Source organism: Lissotriton helveticus, chromosome 10, assembly GCF_964261635.1.
Source record: "Lissotriton helveticus chromosome 10, aLisHel1.1, whole genome shotgun sequence".
Classification (NCBI taxonomy): domain Eukaryota; kingdom Metazoa; phylum Chordata; class Amphibia; order Caudata; family Salamandridae; genus Lissotriton; species Lissotriton helveticus.
In genome coordinates, this window is record NC_136071.1 from 1,216,398,132 (window position 1) to 1,216,416,798 (window position 18,667).

The window sequence follows — 18,667 nt, forward strand, 5'->3', positions numbered from 1 at the left end:
GGATTTACACCGGAACGAATGCTCTTATTTAGAGTTTGGGAGATGATATACTCTTCTTCCTGCTCTCCCAAAATAGGATTTATACTTGAACGAATGCTCTTATTTAGAGTTTGTCGGATGATATTCTCTGATTCCTGTTCTCCCATAATAGGATTTATACTTGAACGAATGCTCCTATTTAGAGTTTGGCAGATGATTTACCCTCCTTCCTGTTCTCCCATAATAGGATTTATACTTGAACGAATGCTCCTATTTAGAGTTTGGCAGATGATATACTCTCCTGCCTGCTCTCCCATAATAGGATTTACACCGGAACGAATGCTCTTATTTAGAGTTTGGCAGATTATTTACCCTCCTTCCTGTTCTCCCATAATAGGATTTATACTTGAACGAATGCTCCTATTTAGAGTTTGTCGGATGATATACTCTGATTCCTGTTCTCCCATAATAGGATTTATACTTGAACGAATGCTCCTATTTAGAGTTTGGCAGATGATTTACCCTCCTTCCTGTTCTCCCATAATAGGATTTATACTTGAACGAATGCTCCTATTTAGAGTTTGGCAGATGATATACTCTCCTGCCTGCTCTCCCATAATAGGATTTACACCGGAACGAATGCTCTTATTTAGAGTTTGGCTGATGATTTACCCTCCTTCCTGTTCTCCCATAATAGGATTTATACTTGAACGAATGCTCTTATTTAGAGTTTGTCGGATGATATACTCTGATTCCTGTTCTCCCATAATAGGATTTATACTTGAACGAATGCTCCTATTTAGAGTTTGGCAGATGATTTACCCTCCTTCCTGTTCTCCCATAATAGGATTTATACTTGAACGAATGCTCCTATTTAGAGTTTGTCAGATGATATACTCTCCTGCCTGCTCTCCCATAATAGGATTTACACCGGAACGAATGCTCTTATTTAGAGTTTGTCGGGTGATGATATACTCTCCTGCCTGTTCTCCCATAATAGGATGTATACATGAAAGAATGCTCTTATTTAGAGTTTGGCAGATGATTTACCCTCCTTCCTGTTCTCCCATAATAGGATTTATACTTGAACGAATGCTCTTATTTCGAGTTTGTCGGATGATATACTCTGATTCCTGTTCTCCCATAATAGGATTTATACTTGAACGAATGCTCCTATTTAGAGTTTGGCAGATGATATACTCTCCTGCCTGTTCTCCCATAATAGGATTTATACTTGAACGAATGCTCTTATCTAGAGTTTGTCAGATGATATACTCTGATTCCTGTTCTCCCATAATAGGATTTATACTTGAACGAATGCTCTTATTTAGAGTTTGTCGGATGATGTACTCTCCTGCCTGTTCTCCCATAATAGGATTTATACATGAAAGAATGCTCTTATTTAGAGTTTGGCAGATGATTTACCCTCCTTCCTGTTCTCCCATAATAGGATTTATACTTGAACAAATGCTCTTATTTCGAGTTTGTCAGATGATATACTCTGATTCCTGTTCTCCCATAATAGGATTTACACCGGAACGAATGCTCTTATTTAGAGTTTGGCAGATGATTTACTCTCCTTCCTGTTCTCCCATAATAGGATTTATTCCTGATCAAATGCTCTTATTTAGAGTTTTAAATGCAGAAACAATGGTTCTTGTGGCGACCAGGAGTGTATAAAGGATCATGATATTATTATGTGCAATCGCTATGAATTACAGGGTTAAATTGATGTCAGAAGGAGAAGAACCGTACACAACTCAATATAGGATGAAGATACCAATAGTTTATATAATCATAATAAAAACAGTTATTCAATTGAATGGTGCATTGTGTCCCTAGTGAACATGGAACCTGTCAAAATTCATGAAAAATTTGTGACAAATACATAAAACTGTTTCCAAATAAAGTTTTAAAGTTGACCCTCCAGAAAATGGTATGGTGGGAGTGGTTGGCTTTATTTTCGGCTGTAGAAAGCTGGGATGTGCTCCAAGTTCCTTTGTGGAAGGGTTCAAGTTAAGATTAATTTTTATATAAGCCGCTGCTGCCTGACCAGGTACAGAATGGTGCTACAAACGTCAAATAAAACCTTCACATTAGCTGTGGGGACATGCCCCTTGGCTCCTAATCCCATATGCCCTTTGTCTTCACCCTCTATGTTCATCTCCCACATGCCTTCTGTCTCTCCCACCCTGCGATCCCTCACTCTGGCTGCAGTGAGAGCTGCCCTCCTGGGTACAGGAGAGTCCTTCTGAAGGAACAGCCAAGAGACAAGTCTCTGTTATTATAACATGACATGTTATCACATGGGCCCTCTCTCTCTTTCTTCCTCAGATCCCTCGCTCTGGCTGCAGTGAGAGCTGCCCTCCTGGATACAGGAAGGTTCTTCAGAAGGAAAAGCCCATCTGCTGCTACTACTGCACTCTCTGCCCTGAAGGAGAAATGACCAACACAAGCGGTAAATATTAAAATGAAATGCCTATCCCAAAAAATTAAAAAGTCAGTAAAACATTTGCATACATTTAGAAGACAATTGCAGAAGACTCTGAAATGAGAGAATCCTGAGATGTGTTTGAAATGAAAGTCCATGCTGGGGTCCTATGTGGTGGTTGGCCAACCCTGTCATTTAACTATTCACCTGCACCCAGGATTCAGAGAGAAGTTTTAGTAGCATAATTATGCCATATTTCTCAAAGTTCAGGAGAGAGTCACACCTAAGTCAGGAGTAAGACCCGCTTACACTGAGGCGAAAGATGAACCAGGTCCTCATTTTCCTGGTCACCGCCATCACAGTAAGATATTTCAAGAAAGATAAAACATGTTTCCTGAACTGAAACTTCTGGGAATGTTCCTTTAAGAGGAAAGTTAACTTTAGCAGGCTGCATGCTGGATTAGATCCTCATACTGGTTGCTCATGTGTGACATTTTATTTTTCCTGCTAGACTGTGGTACGTCAGGGTCACTCCTATTTACAGTTGTATTTCATGATCTGCTCTGGGTATATATATCCTGATTTTATCGGTGAACAACCTTTACAACGCAACTTTTACCACGCAGTGCCTTTACGACGCAACTTTTACAACGCAAACCATTACAACGCATTGCACTGGGGGGCGCTCTAGGATAGGGAATAGGTTTAATGTACTATCCAACACCTTCCCTACTATCCACGGGGACTGGAGTTGGAATAGTAAATTAAACTATTCACTATCCAGCGCCCAAAAGCAGTATGCGTTGTAATGGTATGCGTTGTAAAACTTGCGATGTAAAGGTAGGCGTTGTAAATGTATGCGTTGTAACGTCATACATCCCCTGCCCTTGATACAAGAGCTTCGGTCAAGACATGAATGTGTGGGTGATTGATTGATCCCTCAGTAGATTTACCATTGCAACATTCATTCAATCAGGAGGTTCACTGGGTTTGTGAGACAACTTGGTGACACCTTTTTGTTTCTTCCATTGAATATTAGGATAAAGAGATTTTCTCTTAACATCGTATGGGGTGCCCCATTCTTTTTTTGTTTGAATCTGTTTTATTAGGTTTTCATTAACAATACTGACATAGACAGTTTGCATTACTTTTTGTCATAGCCATTTGGTTTGTACATTAATAGTGAGTATATAGTGATACAGGTTCAATCAGAATGGATACGTGTACCTGTCAGCAACTTGCACATATGACTGCTGTGTGTGCATGTGTCTCACACATCAATCGCTAGTGCTCTGTAATTGTCTGCTATGTAGTGGTCTGTTAACTGGGAGGTGGGCTATAATGAAACAGACAACATTAAACATAACAGGTGGTTGTGTGATAAAACAGGAGATCTGCCTGATCCCCTTACTCAATGTGTCCCTTTTGTTGTCGCGTATAAAGGGGGAGTCTGGTCTGTGTCCAAGGGGTAGCCTTGAGTAATGCGTGACCATGTCCGCTAGCTATTATCTCAGATCCACATCCCCCTCACCATCACTCTACGCCTTTCAGTGTACGTTCCTAAGCGGTACTGTTAGTCGAGGGCAGAGCCTCTATATCTGAATTGTGGATGTTTTGCAGCTCAATCAGTACCACATCCCAGCTTGTAGCAAGTGGGGTCTTACAAATGCCTAGAGTTCCCTCTCATCGTAGTGCAACACTCTCTGCTTTAGCCCTTGTTAACATGGAGCACCTCCACACTACAATGTGAGGTAGTACAGGAGCCTTCCACCTCCTGGTTATCAATCTCTTAGCTACCACAAATCCCACACCCAGGAACCTAAAACTCACTTTATGTTTTTGGCTTCTACGATAGAGGTGGAGGTTATAGGTCATCCATTCAAAGGGAAGGGTGCGATCCATGCATTGGGAAAGGGTGTCTGCTACTTCCCTCTGGTGTCTCTGTACGCTGGAGCATTCCCACACCATTTGTTACAGATCTTCATCAGTAAGGCGGCAACGGGGCCAAGCGGCATCTATTCCGCAATGTATCTGTTATCTTTAGCGGGCAAGAGATATGCTCTCTGCATAATGTAGTACTGTATTTGCTGCTGGTGCAGATTCCTGGGGTATGCATAGGGCCTTACAGCACTGAGGCCCATTCGGGGGCCATGAGTGGGCAGTGTAGGTCTCCCTCCCAGTGAAGTCCAAGTGGTACCAGTGTGATGGCAGTATGCTGTCTCAGGGAAGCGGCAAAACACTGCGTGAGATGTCTGCCTCACCCCATTATATGTGGGTACTGGATGAGGAGATGTGTTGGTGGCTCACTGGTCAAGTCCCCCCACTTGGAGGCAAGGGCAGCCGAGAGTGAATGGTGTAACAGGAATTGGCCTGGATGCAACCTGTGCACTTCATATAGGATAAGGGTACCTTACCGGTACAAGTATCCCATGTCCTGAATCCCGCCTCCCAACAGCCATGCAGCTCCACAGCTATAGTTGCTACATGTCCTCTAGGTATTCACTCCAGTGGTAAAGCAGGTGCATATAGGGTCACATTACGGGTGATATACAGACTTCTTTGGTAGCAACTGTATACCATGATAAGGAACAGTGCCTCCGATGGTCTCGCTTTTGCACAAGGGTGAAACAGGCTTGTCAGGCCAGTCAGGAGACAAGGTGGTAGTGTAGTCGCTTCTATCACAGAGCTGGTGATCGGAAAGCCAACTTGCAACCCATTGCAGCTGTGCCGCTAGGTAATATTGTTCCATGTTTGGGGACGCAAGACCTACCTCTTCGATGGGCAAGTAGAGTTTCCTAATTGCCACCTGGTATCGAGAACTGACCCATAAAAAGTCTCTGAATGTCTTCTCAAGGGGAAGAAAGAAGGACGGGGGATGTATAGTGGTACGTTTGCAAAATAGTATAGGAACCGTGGTGAGGATCATCATTTTGATGAGGGCCACCAGGCCTGTCACTGACAGTGGGAGTTTGCCCCAAAATTACATTTGGAAACGGACGGTGGTCAGTGCTCTGCCCAGTTACCATCCAGTAGGTATATTCTTATACCCAGATACCAGAAAGTGTCCACTTTCCATTGTACATGCCCCATTAAGGATACACGCCGGGTCCTGGCATGCCTTGTTGAAGGGATATAAACATGAGTTTGTGGCGTTAACTTTCAGTCCCAATAAGGAGGCAAAGTCTCCTAAACTATGCACTAGTCACAGAGAAATCAAGTGGATTACGCTAATATACACCAGGACATAGTCAGTATACAATGGGATTGTGTGAATGCCATCCCCTAGGGGACTTCCCCGGTCCACCTCGGTACAGATAGATTCTGCTAGCGGCTCTATAGCTGGCGAGAAGAGAAGAGGGGACAGTGAGCACTATTGTCTAGTCCCTATCCTCACTGAGATTGATTCAGATATATATGGGCCTACTCTTACCCACCCGGTCAGTTCAGTGTACAACAGCCTAACCATGTGGGTGAACATGTCACCAAGGTCATATCATGCCAGGACGGTGAATAGGAACTCACACCCCAGGAAGTCAAAGGCTTTTTTGAGGTCTAATATTAGACATCTTGAGTGTGTCAAGTTGGAGTCAAATGCAAAAGCATTGAAACCTATTCATGAAGCTGCAGTTCAGCTCTTTGAAGAATTTATAGTATTAGCTCTCAGCTCAGGGTTCCAATGCTTTTGCATTTGACTCGTGAGGGACATCTAGTAACGACTAGTGGAACTGCAGCTTGATGTAATAATTTCAATGCTTTTGCATTTGACTCGTGAGGGACATCTAGTAATGACGAGTTGAACTGCAGCTTGATTGAATGCTTTTGCATTTGACTCGTGAGGAACACCTAGTAATGACGAGTTGAACTGCAGCTCTTTGTAGAATTATTTTGATATTGGATACTATAATATTCACTGCCCACTGTTAATCTTGTCCCATAATACTTTGCAGGGCCTTTGGTTGGGATTTTATTTTTGCCCATAATAACTGTGCTTGCGGTGGTCCTAAGAGGATGAGACCATCACTGAATCGTTCAGCAAGATGTGCTCTTTGTTTTCAAGGCATCTGCTTGGTTCTCTCCCTATGTTAGGGAGGATCACAAAATCATCACACCTCTCACTGCTTGCTAAATTATCACTTTCACTTTTGTGAAATGACTATATGCATTTTAGCATGTAAAGACAGAGATACTTATTATTTTACTAAAAATATATGAGGTCTCTGTTGGCGGAGCGAAGTTGCGGAATTCACAAAGTTTTTGTTCAAGTTCATGGAATTCTGCATAGTAGTACTCCGCCAACTACACCCACCCTTAGTTTTGAGAATGGCAGTCTGTAATTTAGAGTGGGTGTCTCAAAGGTTATATTAGGTTGTGAGAAGATGCATCAAGTTCTCACATTGATGATGTCATCAGTGATGTCATTTGAGATGTCATCAGTGATTTCATCAGCGATGTCACTGACCATATATATATATATATATATATATATATTCACTGAAAAAAACATAGAATTCAGGCACATTATAGTTAGAAATTGGCATTTAAAAAACCCTAGAAATTCACTGAAAAAAACAGAGGTTTTAGGGAAAGTTATAGTTAGTTGGACATTTCACTCATCCAAAACCAGAGAAATTCCCCCGTTATAGTTAGTTCAGCGAACTATAACTTGTGCCCTGTCAATGCACTGCTGATGACGTCACATAGCGTTACATTTTGGCTACAGTGGTGTGCAGGAGGCTTATTTTTGGCTGCTAATATTTAAATATTGTATGTGCTTTTAAAATATTGGCATTTGTATATTAAATCATGTTCTGCTAGTCGCTGCTACCTGTAATTCTTTTTTTGTTTCCACGGTGTCCGTCTGTCAGAGCGGGCCCGTGGACAGGTTAGCGCTCTAACTGTTACTCCTCCCCTAGCCCTCACTTCCTATTTAATACCGGATGCTGCCATCGTGCAGCGGACGCGTGCCGTGGACGCGTGCCGGTGGCGCGCCAACGGTAAGCCTGTCTGCGCCCGTCTGTGCCCCGGAGGTGACCAGCGCCAGCCATGCTGCCGGTTTTCTGTCGGAGGAGTTAGGAGGCAGAAGGTCTTTTATCACATCAGAACTGTTGGCTCTAGACAAGACAAGATGTGGTGGTGGGGTGAAATGGGGTGTATTGCAATGTTTACATCGGACCTGTCCCATATGTCAGTTTTGTTTTCATCCCAGGGTGCCTGCTATGGTCCTAGGCAGCGAGAATGAGAACAGAGTTAGGGCAGCGCTTATTAATGCTCGCTCTATGGTCAAACATGCTTCCGACATTTGTGAAATCCTTTTAGAGGGACACTTAGATTTGTTATTTATTACTGAAACTTGGCTCCAGGAATCCTGTGCCCCGGTGATTGAGCTGGCTGTTCCTGCTGGATCTAAAATTGCAAGATTAGATCGTTTATTGGGGAGAGGAGGGGGATTGCGGTGGTGTATCGGGAGGCGTGGTCCTTCTCGTGCGAGACCACTGCGGGCCTAGTGGAGGGGGAGGCAATGGATGTTACCATCGTCATTTCATCCCATTTCACACTGGGGGGGATACTTCTCTATCGGCCCCTTGGCCCACCGGGTGCTTTTTTGAGATCCTTGGGCAATGTAATCATTCCTCGCACCCTTCGCTTCTCGAGATTCCTGTTTTCGGGGGTGTAGGAACTGGGGTCACCAGTTCCCCGAGGGTAGCCTGGCACGAGCAGGTAGGCACCCGAAAGCTCAGGTGTTAAGTGACTACACAACACACACATCCACTGAGACGATAAATGCACGCAATGATGGAGACCACACCAGTACGCTTGATTCAAATCAAGTAAGTAGCTTTTATCTAGATCAAGAATTCAGATTTGGCAAATCATTCAAGGTAACTTTGGTAGTAAAGGTATCAATATCTCCTTAAAACTTTTCATCGGTACATTTCATTAGAGTAGAGCAAATGGAGCAAATCAACAATGCAGCACATTTCAATAACCATTTCATTGCAGGAGTAAAGGGTTTAATTCCCTAATCAACACATCATATCTCCAAAAACACTGCATGAAACCAGCATGTCATTAAACCAGAGTAGAATATTTCATGAGGCTGGAATAAAACAATTCATTAATTAGAAGTAAACCTTTCAGTAGGTAAGGACAAGCATTTCAGTAGCTAACTGTAGACAGTCAGGAAATGCAGCACTAAACAGGAGCCTACAAAATTTCATTAAAGATCAGAATAAACAGCTCACTGGAAATCAGGCAGGAATGGCATTTCATTGCTCCAGGATAAACAGGTCATTAATAATCAGGCAAGATGAAACCGTACTTCACTATGCAGTACCAGACCCCTAGCCAGGGGTTAACTTTTATTAATTGAGGCCCCCACGGTGTCTTTTGGGGCCCTGACCCAGTTCCAATGCTTACAGGGGGGCCAAATAGGGCCAACAGGGCCCAGCACAGTCTTCCCCAGGGGAGGGGCTAACTCAGGGCCTCCTCGGGGCGTTCCGCCCTCCTCCCCGGGGGTTTACCTGGACTCTTCGACCCTCCAGGGCCCTTGCGGCGATTCTCTGGCGAGGGGGGAGGGGCTCTTCCTTTCCCCCGAGCCCTCCGGAGTGTGTGGGGGCCTGTCAGGGCCCTCTCTGGGCTGGCGCCGGCAGGTGGGGGCTCACTTTTGATCTTCGGCCTGCTTGGGGCCTGCACTGGCAGGTGGGGGGGGGCTCGGACTCACTCAGAGCCCTACCCGATGTTGAAAGGCTGTTCCCGGGCCTCGCGCTGTCTCCGGGGTGCCCGGGAGCCAATCAGGCATGGCCTCCGGGAAGGCGCACCCGCAGCCCCCAATGGCTGTGCGGCCTGCAAGGGCGCGACAATCAAGGCCCAATAAGTGCACGGTGGGGGGCGGAGATTCCCTCGACGCCCCCATCATGTGAGGTGGGTAGAGGCTTCAGGCCTTGTCGGGCCTACTGGGGCCTAGCGCTGAGGTGCGGCGGCCCTCTCCTGGCTCAGGGGGCCGCCGAGGGGGCTGAAGTTGGCAGTGCCGGCACCACCGGAGGAGCGTTGGGCCGAGGCGGAGTCAGGCGGCCTCGGGCGCGCTTCGGTGCCTCGCTCGGCAGACGGGAGTCTTAGCAAGACGGCAAGGGTCGGGGCGGTGAATCCCGGTGGTGCTACAAAGTCGTAGCAGCGCTGTGAGGCGGCCACCGTTTTCTTGGGCACTGTGCAGAGCCAGCACCACGAGGGGACCAGGGCCGCGGCGATGATCACAGGCAAGTCTTTTTCAAGGCAGCCCTCAGAGGGGCTGAGATCAGGGGCACTGGCAAGGACGGCGCTTGGCAGAGGAAGCGCTTAGGGCACAATAGGTCAGCAGTTCACAAAGCTTCTCAAGGGCACAGTAGGAGAGCGCTGAGTGGGTAGGACTGGCAGATTTGCAGATCAGATAAAGCAGGACAGGCCACACGACAGTGGCAGATCAGCAAAGGGGTCCCAGGTAGAGTCAGGGAGCGCAGGGGGTGACACAGCGCCAATACGTGGTTGATCCCCCAGCAGTCCTGTGGGTAGTTAGAGGGTCTTCTTAGCGCTAGATGGTTCCTACGCCCTTTGTAGATAGTTGCTTGAAGAGGGAGGGGTTGAAGTTGAAGGCTTGACAAGTTTCCTCAGCAGGTCACTGCAGGTGGTCCCTGGGTTCCCCTCCCACCGTGCCAGATCAGTTGGCTAGTTCAGTGTTCCTCACACAGCTTGGTGGGCAGCGCCTAAACCCTGTCACCCCCAGTGGTATAGGTTCCTGACTAAGCCCTACAGCCTAAGTCTCCTGTGTAGGGTCCCCTAGGTCAGTGATGCCCCAACCTCCCCGCATTCGTAGCACTGGAAAAGCTTTGGCTGCTGACTCTTGTCAGGGTAAGTGGGCTTTGGGGGACTGGACTGAGGTGGGGTACCCACTCCTCTCCCAAACTGTCTGTTTTGTGGGCCTCGTGAGAACTCCTTCTTTTTATCTCCCCCCTCTTTCTTCTGTGGAAAACCCTGTCCGCCTTTTCTATGTATAGGAAGGTGTCCCGGACATTGGGGTGTATGTATCGATACAGGCCACCTCCCCAGTGGCTCACAGGCACCCCATGGGCTGTCAAGGCTACCTCATACGCCTCCAACCACTTGGCAATGTCATCCCCTTGAGTGTAACTCGCTATCACCTCTTTGGGTAACCAAAACCTAGGCTCGTGTTAAGCCCCTGGTACGCTGCCACCATTGGGACTTCCTGGCGCACTCAATTGCAATGCTCGCAGCTCCAGCTCCTTAAGCTGAAGCTCGTGCGCCAACATCCTCACACCCATTGCTAATTTCTTTTCTTCCATTGTGAGCTTTTTATCTTCCCTTTCTCTCTCCCTCTCGTGCTCTAGCTTGGCAAGCTCCCACTTCAATTGCCTCTCCTCCCGCCAGTCCTCATACTCCTGCGACGACGCACTCCCCCTAGATACACTACTCCCTGCCCTGGAGCGTCTTCCTGGCAACACATTGTCAGACACATCAATGTTGAGTAGGCCTTGGACTTCTGGAGCACCTGCCTCCCCTGGTGCACCCTGCCCCTCCTGTCCCCCATCCGCTCTCCCCTCTGGGTGGGCCCTCACCCATGCCCTCAAGGCGGTACAGAGTTCCTCCTTGGCGGCTCTCCGCCCCACAGGCACCCCCATCCCCTGACAAAATTCCCTGAACTGCACCACCGTATACTCTTCAAGGTTGGCCAGCTGGAACTCCATTTTGACAGGTGGGAACCCAGATAAATAAAGGAAAGATACTAGGACGTAGGTAGCAGGATTAGGTCAAAACAGGTCTCTATACACCCAGGCTAGACAGTGGGGGTCAATTAATTAGGCTTGCATACACGATAGGTGTCTAGTTTGATTGTGGCGCACTCTGACCCACTGGAGGGAGCTGTATAGTCACAGGTCCTGATCCCACCGCTCGTCACCAATGTAGGAACTGGGGTCACCAGTTCCCCGGGGGTAGCCTGGTACGAGCAGGTAGGCACCCGAAAGCTCAGGTGTTAAGTGACTACACAACACACACATCCACTGAGACGATAAATGCACGCAATGATGGAGACCACACCAGTACGCTTGATTCAAATCAAGTAGCTTTTATCTAGATCAAGAATTCAGATTTGGCAAATCATTCAAGGTAACTTTGGTAGTAAAGGTATCAATATCTCCTTAAAACATTTCATCAGTACATTTCATTAGAGTAGAGCAAAGGGAGCAATTCAACAACGCAGCACATTTCAATAACCATTTCATTGCAGGAGTAAAGGTTTTAATTCCCTAATCAACACATCATATCTCCAAAAACACTGCATGAAACCAGCATGTCATTATACCAGAGTAGAATATTTCATGAGGCTGGAATAAAACAATTCATGAATTAGAAGTAAACCTTTCAGTAGGTAGGGACAACCATTTCAGTAGCTAACTGTAGACAGTCAGGAAATGCAGCACTAAACAGGAGCCTACAACATTTCATTAAAGATCAGAATAAACAGCTCACTGGAAATCAGGCAGGAATGGCATTTAATTGCTCCAGGAGATCGCGCCCCTCGCCAGCCGCGCTGCCATTGGCAGCCGGCTCCACACCCGCGGGGCCGCGACCTGATTGGTCCCCGGCCCGCAAAGCACACGGAGGAAACCCCCCAAAAGACCAGAACCACGTTGTGGCTGTAGGGAGGCCCAGGAAGAGCGCCGGAGCCGCACGGGCCTCCCCTGATCGGCCTACTCCCTGCCAAGGCCGGAAATACCGGTGAGGGGAGCTCGGGAGTCGGAGTGAGCCCCCTCCCTCTGCCAGCACACGGGAAACCTCCGCAAGGGCTCCCCGAGGTGCCGAAATCAAAGGTAATCCCCGGGGAGGAGGGCGGGAGGCCAGGAGGAAGAGCGGAGCCCCGTGGCAGCCCCTCCCAATGGGGAAAGATGCAGCTGGGCCCCATTGGCCCCAATTGGCCCATGAGAGACCCGGAACTGGGCCTGAGCCTAATTGAGATTTAACCCCGCGTTGGGGGGAATGGATGTTCTTCCCTGCCCCTAGGCAGGACCTAAAAGTACTCCTGACATTGGGCGGTTCCCGAGGCCCCCGGGGCCACAGTTTATATGCCCGATGGAATGTTTAAATTGGCCTAATGAAATGTTTATTCTCCCCTGATGAGATATATATCCTTGCCAGATGAAAAGTTTCATTCTTGACTAATGAGATGTGGCCTGATTTGCAGGTATCTGATTATTCCTGATTCATACAATGTTTTACCCTCAATGAAATGGTCATCCGTGCCTGCTGAAATGTTTATTCTTGCTAAATGAAACGTTTTACTCTTACCTGATGAGATGGTTAATTCTGGCCTAAGGAAATGTTTTACGTTGGCTTCATAGAATGTTCTTCACCTGCGTAAGGGAAGGTTTTTATTCCTGCATAAGGGGTTTCATTCCTGCCAAATGAGATGCTAAATGAAAGCCTACAGTTAACTCCTGAATTGCTCATATAATGAAATGTTTTCCTTGCTGCCCTAATGAAAGGTTTAATGAGTTAATGTTGCAGTAAATACGTGATTATAGTGAATGCTTTGCCATCCCTGCATTTGACCTAGATAAAAGCTATTTGATTTTTAATCAAACTTACTAGTGTGGTCTCAGTCTTTGCGTGCATTTAAAGTCTCAGTGGATGTGTGTGCTGTGTAGTCACTTAACACCTGAGCTTTCGGGTGCCTACCTGCTTGTGCCAGGCTACCCCCAGGGAACTGGTGACCACAATTCCTACAGGGGGATTTTAATATCCATGTTGATTGCCCAGAATCTGTAGGCGCTAGGGAGCTAATGGATCTGTTTGATTTGGCCCACTTTACCCAGTGGGTTAAGTTACCTTCCCATCAAGGTGGACATACTATTGACCTGGTGTGCTTCAACTTTGCCCTGTCGGTGGATGATCTGTGGAAAAGTAAATTTTGCCATGTTATATGTGCCTACGTGTTCCCCATGTTATGTCATATGTGCATGATCGATATGCATGTATTCCCCTATGATCGATTAAAGACGCCATTACAGTTGTGTCCATCTCTAGTATGCCAGTTTCCAGTCTTCGTGAATACAACGAATATCAGGCCTATGTAAAGCTACGTTGCCACATTTTACAGTGTGCACGTTAATTCATTGAATTATCCCCGTTTCTAGGCCTCAAAAGGGCCCGGACTCAGATTCAGCTCCTGTTTCCTGAACCCTCTCCAAGGAGCGATACAGCCCCCACCTGTATCCCTGACCCTTAGCTTACTTTCATGCCTCGCAGTGCCCGGCTCGGCCTGGCTCTGCCTCCTAGTCTGCCAAGAGTATGTTATGTTTCTAGTTATCAGTCCAGCCCTCCTTCTCTTAATTCCTAAGTTCCTGAATCGCATCAATAGTTTCCGTCATGGTCTAGCCTTTATGTCTCCATGTAAGAGAAATACTGTATTAATATTCATAGAATATTCCCCGCACACGCACACATGTAGAATTATGTATGCACCAGTCTTAATGTCTGTTAGCCTTTACTCTGATAACTTTTGGATTCTATCAACATGTACTCTAAACACGAGATACTAGATATGCCTGGGTACATGTCGCTCTGACACTCCAGACTTTAGTCTCCTCTTCTAGCGCAGAAGTCATAGCCCCCCAGTTCTCCCTAGTAACACGTCATTGTCAGTTTGCGCGCACCACTAGGTTAGAGGTCCCAGCTGCTCAGGTAGCCCCCTCCATGTTTCTGCCCCGTTTATGACATATTCTGTTACGTTCGCATCACATGTCTATGTATACGCCCTGTACACGCCTTCTTGTTACCTCATTTTACCCTTATCTTTCGCGACTGCTACAAACTCCGCCTACTGCTACGCCTACTGTATTGAATGCAATGTATTTTGTTTAACTATATATACTAATGTACTGTTATTAAACGTTATCCCTTATGCGCATCATTCCCAGCTCCTGCCCCCGGCAGCTGCCGGGCCCTGCCATCCTATTCCCATGCAGGCTGTCCTGTTCCAGTCCTTTTATGCCTGATTAAAGCCTGTACACTCTAGCTACCTCGTATCTTGACTCTTATTTATTGAGCTACCCGTTTATTGATTATAGTCAAAAATAGATCCGGTAATATTTATTTATTTACCACATAATGGCGCCTGAATAGGGACTTGCCCTTTCCCCACGCGCCGGAGAAGCCACGCAGGCCCCCTGATCCTCTGCAGCCGTGACGGAACCATACCGTGCACGTGCAGATATTTCTGCTTCAAGTATCCCTCAGGCCCACGGAGGAGACGGAGGTTGCGGTCCAGCGTCCAGACGAGGCGGTGGAGGAACGCGGCGAGTCCCGACCAGAGCCCAAGCCGAGAGTCCAAGGTCCGAGGTATCCGGAGGCCCACCTGTAACTGAAGTCCGAAGTTCGTCCGTCCGTCGTCGTAGCAGTCCAGTCCAGTCCGAGGCCTTCCGTTCTTGCTGCCCGGTGAGTACCGTTGCTGGGGTAGTATCTAGACAGGGTCAATTGATTTGTCTCTGGTCCGTGGGTTTGGGTACACAGATCCAACACGAAGTGTCCACTTAGGTGGATGCGGGTCCTGACGTGTCTCTTTATGGGACTGGTAAGTTTCGTACTGTTTTAGCAGTGCATCCAGTCATTTTAGTAAAGTTTCTGTTCTAGTAAGTTCTGTTCTCGAGAAATTCATGTGTTCTGTTTTAAGTATTTCAGGTAATATTCTGTCCGAACCGTTATTTTTAAATGTTATTCCATGTGTTTTCAATGTCGTGGTATGAATGATTCGTTTTTCAGTTATTATTGTGTTTATCGTGTATGGTATTGTGTCCAGACTCCAGTCTAAGTCATGCCTCTGTTCTCAAAGTTACGTCAGTTAAGAACTAGAAAAGGTCTGCTCGAGGAAGCAGTTCCTGTCCCGCCTAGGGACAGTCCAGGTCATTTTATGTATCAAAAGCATGGCATAAGTGCCATATTATATCTAGATTTATGGGTGGAGTACACCAAGCAATTAGAGGAGAAGTATAGATGGCCCGTATCAGGTACGTGGGATGCCGAGTGCATCATGCGAGTAGAAGAAGCATTATGGAAAAAGAAAGCCAGACAGACCCAGAAAGATGCCATCGAGTTATGGCGCAAAGAATCTCATAAAAGAACCGAAAAAGAAATCAGAAAGTCAGAATTAAGTAGAGAATCCTCAGAGAGAGCCCAAGAAAGGGAATTAATCGAAGTAGGTGAACGAGTTAAAGCCGAACAGTCAGACAGACAGAGAAATGCCCTCATTAAGGGTATGTATCCTCTTCTTACCGAGGGCTTGCCAAAAGCAACCCCGGAAGCACCATGTAATTTTCTGCCGCCATTAGTCCCGATTAAGCTACGTCACAAACCGACCGCAGCTGATATTTTTCTCTCGTCCTATTTGGACGACACAGTCCCAGAATATGCGAATCCTGCTCCGCCAGCTCCTGTAAATAATGTAATTCCTGTTCCTCCAGTCACCGGGGCACCTGTTACAGCACCTGTTACGGTACCCCCGGTCCAGCCTATAGTACAAGTACCCGCTACATCGGTCACTCTACCAGCACGAAGAGTATCAGTTGACGATTCCAGTTTAGGGGCCGCGGGAGGAGGTCCTCCTGGTACCCCGCCGCCACACAAACGTGTAACGTTAGTCGAGTTACATGAACGTGCGTTACAGCGTATGCCCAAATATCAGTCTGTTGCAGATATCAGACGAGCTCTTACCGAATGCCGTTATGATCCAGTCCCAGGCGACGATAATATGGTTATATATTCATTGCGTGTAAGGCGGGTGACCGAGTATTTGGACACCCTACCGAATATGAAAGAAGATCTAGACAGAATGTATCGTTTCATCCGTACAGGAGAAGATCCAGAAAGTATTGGCGAAATCATGTCTCTAAGAAAAGCTGAGACCCAGCTCATACTATTAAAGTTTCTAATCAATTGTTTAATAAGGGAACAAGATTGTCCGAGTGATCATATAGCCGAGGGAAGACACAAGACACTCAGTAGTATAGACAGTATGTACAAGAAAATTCGTAAGGAAATAATAAGGTTACACGAGAAACGCATAGCAGCACAAGTAAGCGAGAAAGAAGATAACACTGATACTGAAGAAGTAGAAGACGAGAATACCGCCAGAATAGCGTATGTAGGTAAATCTAGATTTCCAGACCGACATTCACGCCTAGAACACAAGAAAGTCTTTCATCTTCCAGCACCAGAACAAGATTCGCTAGAACAAGTATTTCAAGCTACCGATCACATTCTGAAATCACGAATCGGTTATAGTGAACTTAGTACCATGCATGAACAAGAACTAGCCCGATCAGCAGTCCGATGGATTACTGATTCTACCACTTTTCCAGACGAAATAGTGGCACAAATGTTTCTGAAACTGCCCCCAGCCGAGCAGCGACTGGTGGGTATGTATATGATCCAGCACCTCATTACATTGTATGAGGGACAACATTCTGATCCAGGTCCGTTACATGATGTTCTGAACGAGTTACTCCAGTATAAATGGAAAGGTTTAGGTACAGATTTAATTAGTGTCATTCTAGAACAGCGCCACAAATATAGAACGTTTCTGAACCCGCATTTTGTTCACGTCTCACCTCCAGAAAGTAAACCATTCTACATAGATAGACAGCATCCGTTACGAGAAGTACATCCAGTTAGGACACCGGATGGTGAAATGCAACGAGTATTTGTTTACACCCCTGTCACCAAGATGGAACTCTTAGAGATGAAGAAATTAATTCCCTGTCACGACAAAGATCCAGCAGGGTTCCATCGAGAATTAAAGGACATGCTCCGTATGGGAGAATACACGTATCCAGATATTATTAAAATGTTAAAGGTCCTGTTGCCCGCAGGGGTATATGAAAAACTCAAGGAAAAGGAATGGGAGGTGGGAGAGAAAAAGATTGATTGGACAGCTCTAGAAGCTGAAGATAAAATACGAGTACCAGGTACCGGTCTTGGAGAGAAATGTAAAGAATTGCCAGAGTTATTGATTCAAGTTTTGCCAAGGTTATTAGCCACGAAAAAGGAAGATTGGGATGCAATCTCAGCATGCAAACAGAAACAGGATGAAGATACTAGTGATTTTTATTCTAGATTCGAAAAATGTTTTATTATTAACAGTGGTTTGAAGACAGGTAGCGAGTCATACCCTCATCTTTTTGTTACTAAACTAGTCGAGAATTCTAGCCCACAAGTTAAAAATCGAGTTTTGAAAGTCGAAAGTACCTGGCAAGCTAGTACCCCGTCACAAATGTTACAGATGCTCCAGTACCACCAGAATAGAATCAGGGAAGAGCAAGAACACGAAAGGAGACGTATGAAAGACACGAAAATGAAAGTACTAGTTGCACAATCTGTTCCACAAGACAGTCAGAAGAGGGGTCCGAATCAAGCCAGTCATCCTGCAGCTCCCGTTAAAGGGACATGTAATTATTGTAAACAGCCAGGTCATTTTATAAACGAGTGTGCAGTTCTGAAACACAACATAGCTACTGGTAAGACTAAAGAAAGACCACGTCCGCCTAGACAAGAACAAGTTTCACAGACTTCTCAGTCACCACAGAATGCACAACAGACAGTTCCAGCACCGCAGCCTATTGCTGCAACACAGCATGTTACACAGCAGATGTACCAGTATGCCCAGACAGAGTATCCAGAGTATCAACCGTATTCATGAAACAGCCTAGAGAGGGAGGTAGGCTTGCCTCTCATCGAGATACCTGTAGATCAAGAGGGTCCCTATGTACACAGTCAAGTATTAGGGAAAGACAGAAAGTTTTTGATTGATACAGGGGCAAGTAGGACTACTATCAGTCATGACGAGGTTCCAGGGGCTCCGCTCTCAGGCTCTAGAAATGTTTCCCTTGGATTTTCAGGAAAGCCTATTGTTAACGAGATATCAAAGCCAGTTACTCTAGAAGTTGGTCCATTGTCCCGAACTACTGATTTGTTACTTACGAAATCATGTCCAGAAAATTTGTTAGGCATTAAAACATTGAAAGAATTAGGTGCAGTTATTTGCTGCTCCCCAGAAGGAATACGTTTGTTTTTACGTGACTTTAAAGGTCACTATGTATTACGTGATTTTGATCCAAGATTGTCCAATGTTCCACAGCATTTATGGGCGCAAGGTCCAACTGATGTAGGTTTTATGCGAATCACGCCTCATCGTGTGACCCTCAAGCAAGGTATAGC

General features: G+C 46.2%; 1 protein-coding gene across 1 annotated transcript in view; it reads left to right on the top strand.

The window, feature by feature from the left end:
• LOC144784226 (vomeronasal type-2 receptor 26-like) overlaps positions 1–18,667 on the top strand; it is a 195,774-nt gene that overhangs the window by 136,206 nt on the left and 40,901 nt on the right. Inside the window, exon 5 of the mRNA XM_078662876.1 lies at positions 2,314–2,437. Within this exon, the coding sequence (XP_078519002.1) occupies positions 2,314–2,437 (124 nt within the window). The remainder of the gene's footprint in view (positions 1–2,313; positions 2,438–18,667) is intronic.